General features: G+C 39.2%; 1 protein-coding gene across 14 annotated transcripts in view; it reads right to left on the bottom strand.

Annotated features, from left to right (window-relative positions):
- Window positions 1-6,922, bottom strand: part of phldb1a (pleckstrin homology-like domain, family B, member 1a) — a 39,176-nt gene continuing 32,254 nt past the window's right edge. For 13 of the 14 annotated variants that reach the window (XM_034099615.2, XM_034099616.1, XM_034099617.1 and 10 more), the window contains 2 exons: window positions 1,420-1,505; window positions 1-848 (listed from right to left, as the gene is read on the bottom strand). In XM_034099615.2, coding sequence (XP_033955506.1) covers window positions 708-848; window positions 1,420-1,505 — 227 coding nt within the window. In that variant the 3' untranslated portion in view covers window positions 1-707. Of the gene's footprint in view, window positions 849-1,419; window positions 1,506-5,738; window positions 6,394-6,922 lie in introns of those variants that run through there. The other variant, XM_071205459.1, reaches the window with a different exon arrangement.

Raw genomic sequence — 6,922 nt, 5'->3', positions numbered from 1 at the left:
TTCATCATATAATTAGATTTATTTCATGTACATGGTAGTTTTACAAAATGATTATAGGACTATACATTTTAGTTTTATTTGGTGTCATATTTTGTAAAATACATGGTTGGATTAATGCTGTGTTAAATGCCTGAATAAAACAATATATATAGTTATATTAACATTTGTATTGTACAAATCTGACATAAACATTAAGTATTTGGCACCAAGTGATATTTTTTTATTTGAATAAGTAACATATTATTTTTTTAAATATTTGCTTCTAAAATGTGTTCACTTTTTAGTGTCAAGATATTCTTTTTTTCACCTGAGAAAATGTAACAAACTCAAGAGAAAAGTGTATCAAAAAGGCATCGGTTAGAGTGAAAGCACTGCATGCAAACAGTGGATCGGCTTCAGAAGTGGAATCAGTTCATGCTTAGATAAAGTGTTGCACTTTTTAACAATAGATTTTGGAAGGAAAATGTGATCTATTCCCTTCATTGACAGGCTGCACAAACTATCCCCTTCTAAAGCCACAGAAAGATATATACAACTCCTAAATTCTATAAAATGCACATCTGTCGTCAGTCAGCCATCATTTGCTCAGAAGGCATCAGGCTTTTTATGATCTCGTCAAATGTCCTTTACTCTCACGCCACAGGTCTTCTTGTTTCCCGCCTCCTTTAAGGTGTCTGTGTCGCTCCTTTTCCCTCCGAATCTGTCCCTCAGCTCAGGAACTGCGTGTATCCCTCGGCGCCCGTCACTATGACATCCATCCAGATCCTCATGGCCTCCGGGGACGGGGCCACCATGTAGTACAGGCGGTCGTGGGTTTTAACGCAGAAAGTCAGAGACGGGTTGGGGCTCTGGAGGATCACAGGAAGAGGGGGAGACGTTTTAGACTCGCCAGCACCTGTTGCATATTTTCCCTCCGAGACGTTTGTTATAAACAACTGCGTTTTTTAACAGCTTAAAAAAGACATCTTGCACCTCAACAATTCAATACTATACTATTAAGAAGAAGAAAAACATCTACTTTATCCAGTCTAATATACATCTCTATATATTAAAATGTCACAACATTGAAAACAATCATATTTCTTTAATAACACAGATATCTAATTTGTCATTTTAATTATATTTCTTACAATATTTTCACAGTTAAAATAATTTGTGTGACTGTAAACATTTATTTATGACCATTTAATACAAATCATATATATAATAAAATAATACAACTAACAACAATCTTAATTAGACAAATAATAGTAGTAGTAATAATATTAAAAACTGTTAAAATTATATTAATTATGGTAAACTGTTTTAATTAAGCCCTTTAGATTGAATATGATTTTGTTAATTGATACATTTAAAAAACAGTTCATGCAAACCGGATGAAGGTCTGAATTATGCATAATGGAAAAAAGAGCGCGTTACCTTGGTGGCACTGCGCAGGTGATCATAATACACCTCTTCAATGGCCTGGAAGTAAATGAGTCCTTTCAGCTTGGTCTCATGCTTGTCTGAGAGGAGGAAAAGAAACATATTAAGAAACATTTCATTACGCCTCGTACTGATGCAAGACCTCTGACAGCCGAGTGGAATCGACCGGTGAGGATCGTTTTATATCTGTCTTTGGTCAAATAAAAAAAGGCAGTTTGAAAACAAATACAACAGACCTGTAGAGAAATACGGGAGATAAATAAATGAGTAAAATATATTTCATTTTACAAGATTCCATTGCAGGAAATGTGGCCTTTTCAATTACACTTTAGCTTTTCATCTCTGAAATAATCTGTAAAAACAATATATACATTTCAATTAAAACGTTTCAGGGGCTTCAATAGATGTTTTTGTCAAACAGTGGAAAAATGAAAATAAATAAATTGTAATTATTTGATACGATGAGGCTTTTTCTATAATTACTAACTAAGGCAAAACAGATTTTCCTTTTATACACATTTTAACTAATTGCAGGTATATTTGGCACTTGTTTGTTGTGACTTTATTCAATTACCTTAAAGAGGAAATGTGTATTGCTTAATAACGATCTTTTTCTTCGTGTTAGTTTCCCCATTAGAGCAGTTTGTAAGTAGGTGAAACAGAGGAACACTAAGTTAGATGGAGAAATCCGACAAACATCTGTAACGCATTGAGGTGTTAACTCCTTTTCCCAGCAACACATACCCCATGAATAGGTATGAGCAGCAAGTCAACGTTAATTAAAAGTGCAAGTCTATTTCAAGCTATGCCTGAAGTCTTTACCAACCCATTAATCTGACTTGTTTTCTACCGTCGTACTTTCCGGATCGTCTCTGTTTTTTTTGTTCCTGCCGGCGAGGTTCACAACTTGAGATCTTTTTGTAAAACTTAAAAGAAAGGTCTCTCTCTTGTGAAGCAGATCTGTTGAACATTTCCCTTAAAGCAGGTCAAGCCTTCTGTCCAGTCCTTTTCTTTATTCACAGAGTATCTCTGAGCGTTTGAAAGTCACTTCACACTGAAACCTGCAGAGGAAGCTCATCTAACGCACTCTGTGGACGGATGGCTTTCTTTAGTTTGGGGCTAAACTGTAGGCTCTTCTCACGTCTCAATTTTCTTCAAATAAAATGAGTTCAAAGAATTTCCGGATTTCAACCTTGTTGAAATAAACACTATCATTTTTTATTTTTTTGCGCCTTCCATGCACACTGGGGCGTCCGGCTGTAAAAAAATAAACGTCAAGCAACAATTAAAAGCAGTCTTTTGAAATCTGTCAGACACTTTCTCTTACTTTCCCCCTTTTACAAAAGTCAAATCTGCTTAGTAATGAGATAAATGTTTTTGAAATGTGAGTTTCGTTTTATTAGTCACGAACAAGCCAGAAGCTAGCCTCCTCCCCAAGAAAAACACATCTAGAGAAACTATTGCATCTTATTTCATCACCATCATCACCATCATCTTCGTCAGGAGTAAGGGGGTGAAAAGGCTAGGCAAGTGAGGGGAGAGAGGGAGAGGAGCGAGGAGAACGGGGGGCGACAATAATGAAAATATCCTCAGATTCTCTTTTTGTACTTGATTGTAAAATAATTTCCCCAAAAACACGCTCATGTATTATTCAGAAAACTAACTGTTCGCTTTTTTCGAATTCAGAGGACAGTGTGATAGATGGGAATTACAAACTGACTTTTAACACACAAGACCAAGGCGAAATCCCACTTAGTGCAGCTTTAATTAGTGTTTGGTTCCAGATGAACAAACGGCTGTCGGGACAGAAGTTTGGTTTTCATTGAAAAACAGAGCGCATGATAAGTTTACATTTGGCAGAAGAGCCCCGGCGCTGCTTTCGGCTGAACTGAATAAATCAGATCCTGGCCTGCCGTACGGGAACTTTCCAACATGAAGATCTGAGTTATTATGGAGGATACCAAATATGAGACGATTCTTATGTGAGCAAATTGGTTTGACCACTGTGTGAACAAGTCCTTAAAATGAGACTAATGGCGCATTTCCACTGCAGGGCCTCGCACGGCTTGGTTAGGCCTTGGAAGGCCAGGCTCACTTTATGCTGCGTTTCCATTACAGTTTAGTAGCTGGGCAGTAACTATAGTAACGCAGTGTAGGCGGAGCCGTGACTTCATCTTCAATGAGAACCACAAAACTAACATCAGCCGTTAGCTCTTAGCCCTCAGAGCTCACAGCTCCTCATATCTGTTCAGAAACTAGACGAAAGTTAAACAAGTACAAACCACAGACTGTCTGTGTCATGGCAAATACAGTCGCTGGTTTATTTATGTCTGTATAGGCCGTTGTTGTGAGTGTGGACGGTCGGAGCATATATAGCGTTAGCTTAGCCGATCTCCATTCAGAAAACACGCATTTTAAAAGGTGTTTCGCCTGCCGTCTGTCTGCAGACTTGTCAAAGCATTAATTCATGGTTTTTACTAACCGGTATCAGTATGTTGTTACTTCGGCATCATTTAGAAACGTGTATTACAATTAAATCACGGTCAAATATGTTCATCTTGTTGTAGTTGTAGCCCCCTTGCCAGCGATTCTCTCACTAGTTTAGCATACTCAGCCCGGTTGTTGGCCCGGAAAGAACCACGATTTTGGAGGGCCAGAAAAACTGTGACAAAGTACCCGTTAGCAGGAACTACCCCTAGTGGAAACGCAACAAAAAACGGTCCGGGTTTGGCACGGCACGCTTAAACCGTGCTACGCACTGCAGTGCCATTACATTGCAGAATTGAAACACAATAGGATCCTTTAATAGAGAATCCAAAGAAGTTCATATTAATGCGTCCGCCATCTTTTGAAGTTGATCTAGTATTTAGAAGAGGCTGTAGCGTTAAGGGACAAAGTCTTAAGAGAGGGAAGTGTTTGCAGAATTTGAAATGGACTTTGATAGAATGTTAAATAATTTTTTAGAGAACATTTTTAACATTATGTGTGTTTGATGACAGTATCTCCGGTGTAGAATACAAATAGATGGTCCTCTAAACTGAAGAGTGAAGATTTATTTTAATCTGAGACCCTCGTATATCCAGATTCATGTGAGGAAATCTTTAACGGGACACCCTTCCACATTTTAACTATTGATGGACTGCAGTCATGGGTTGCGGTCGAATAGTCCAAAAATCGTCTATTCCTTGACCTCTGAGTGAAACGTCACGGGGTTAAGGGATAGTGGATAGGAGAATTCAAAAGGACTTAGGAGAAGAGACTGCTGTACTTTAGAGAATCCAAATGCACTTTCACTATCCGACGTGTTTATGATGCGCCAGCGGACGTCATGAATCTGCTGCTGTGGGGGAACTATGGAAACTACAGTTTTCTATACAGCGGACTACAACATGGATGTTTAATAAGAACGAGGGACTACTGTAAACTCATCTAGAGACTCTGCACCGTGCTCTGATGCTGCTGCTTTGCTTTATGAACGTGGACAACAGAGAAACATATTCTTCATGACCAAAGTTGGAATTGAAATAAAAAAGGAAAGTGAAACTTATGCTCGTCACCCTCTCCCTCCGGTCCACATTAACACAAATGATCCCAATACGTATGACGTATGAACTATGAAAAGATCTTAAAATGAATACAAATGTATTTATTATAAACGTTAGTCCTTAACATCTATCATGTGTATATCACCTTTCAAACATCTTTTAAAAGTTGAACAAACCCCACACAGCTCAGTAAACACTGAAATGTTGACTTTATTTGATCATTTCAGTAAAAACTAACGTTCATATTTCTCTTTTTGATTATAATACTGATGAACGTTCAGAACAAAGCACTTTGGCAACTTACCACATATGTTTTTAAATGCTTAATAAGCACCGTAACTTTCATGATATAATTTCTCCATCATAATCGTTTGTTTTCCGTGAACGGCCGACTGTTGTGTGACGTCAAATGCTGCGGCTGCAATGCATTGTGGGGCAGCATTTTCTCCTCTCCTTTCGGTTAGGGAGGTCCAGTGGTTCCTACGCTAAAGGAGGTTATGAAGGAAGTTTGAAACCTCCTTTCCTATCATCTAGAGCAGTGGTTCTCAAATGGGGGTACGCGGACCCCTAGGGGTACGTTGGAGTACTGCATGTTAATGAAAAAATAAATAATGTTTGAGCAGTGTGGTTTTATATTAACAGAGTTACACATATTTCAAAACGCGAAGTGTAATAACTGCAGTGGCCTTCCTGTCACTGAGAATAATAAAGATCCTCACGGCCCGTCTACACTACAGGCATCGAAAAATCAATCAATCAATCAATCAATCAATGTTTATTTATATAGCCCAATATCACAAATGTTACATTTGTCTCAGTGGTCTTCACAGTGTGTACAGAATATCAGTATGACAATACGACACCCTCTGTCCTTAGACCCTCACATCGTACAAGGAAAAACTTCCAAAGAAAAATGCTTTCAACGCTTCGCCCATTCACTTGAATCTTCGCCGAACTGCATTGTGGGAAGCGGAGCGTGGCTTTGCAAGCATCGCAAGCATCAAAAGTTGAGCAATGTTCAACTTTTGAGGCTCGATGCTCAAATCATGCGTATGCAAATCTGACAGTACATGCGCTAGCCAATCAAACCGCGTGTATGCTGGGAGAGAGTACGCAGGTCATTTCCTCATATTCAAAAAAATGGAGCGGTAGTGAATCACCCGGTGCTGTATGATCAGTCTCTGTTCATCTACCGGGATACAAACTGGAGGAGCGAGGCATGGAGGGAGGTGGCAGAGACAGTGGGTGGAACTGGTAGGTTTTCGCCTGTTTGGGGATTTTATATCCAGTTTACTTCGTTTTAACATTGCTATTGCTTTGTATGCCGGGGGCGGGCGGGAGACTCCTGATTGGTTGTTGGTCGCCTTGGGCGCGAGAAATCGCCCAAGCCTCAGACACGCCCAGCTTCAAGATTTGTTGATGCCTGTAGTGTAGACGGGCCGTCAGTGAAGCACAAGCCCATGTTTCACTACATTGTAAGTACAATTTATTACAAAGATCAGTTAAATGCAACAAATGTCGTCTTAGTGTTATTGCATGATGTTAAAATTGCTTTGCCATGAATTTAGTGATGGATTGTAAACATTTGAAATGTAGCATTTAAGTGTTTCTCAGTTACAAGGTTGTTGTTTTAATAAATCAGACACCGATGGTGCAGCACTGTACTGTACCTCTTTATATAAGCATTTCTTCCCTAACAAATAGTTTTTGCGCTGATCAGGGGGTACTTGGCTGCATTTTTTTTTCAAAGGGGTACTTGGCTGAATTTTTTTTTCAAAGGGGGTACATTCTTGAAAAAAGTTTGAGAATCACTGATCTCGAGAATTCGAACGGCACTTATCATGGCTGCCACTGAGGGACTTCCGGGTCATTTCACTCCGTTAGGAAGGTTCCTAAGCTAAACGGACTATTCGACTGCAGCCATGGTTTGTTGGTTTTCATTTTAACCGGAC

Source organism: Pseudochaenichthys georgianus, chromosome 14 (assembly GCF_902827115.2).
Source record: "Pseudochaenichthys georgianus chromosome 14, fPseGeo1.2, whole genome shotgun sequence".
Taxonomy (NCBI): domain Eukaryota; kingdom Metazoa; phylum Chordata; class Actinopteri; order Perciformes; family Channichthyidae; genus Pseudochaenichthys; species Pseudochaenichthys georgianus.
Note: the sequence above shows the minus strand (reverse complement) of the source record. Positions and strands in the feature narration are given on the sequence as shown.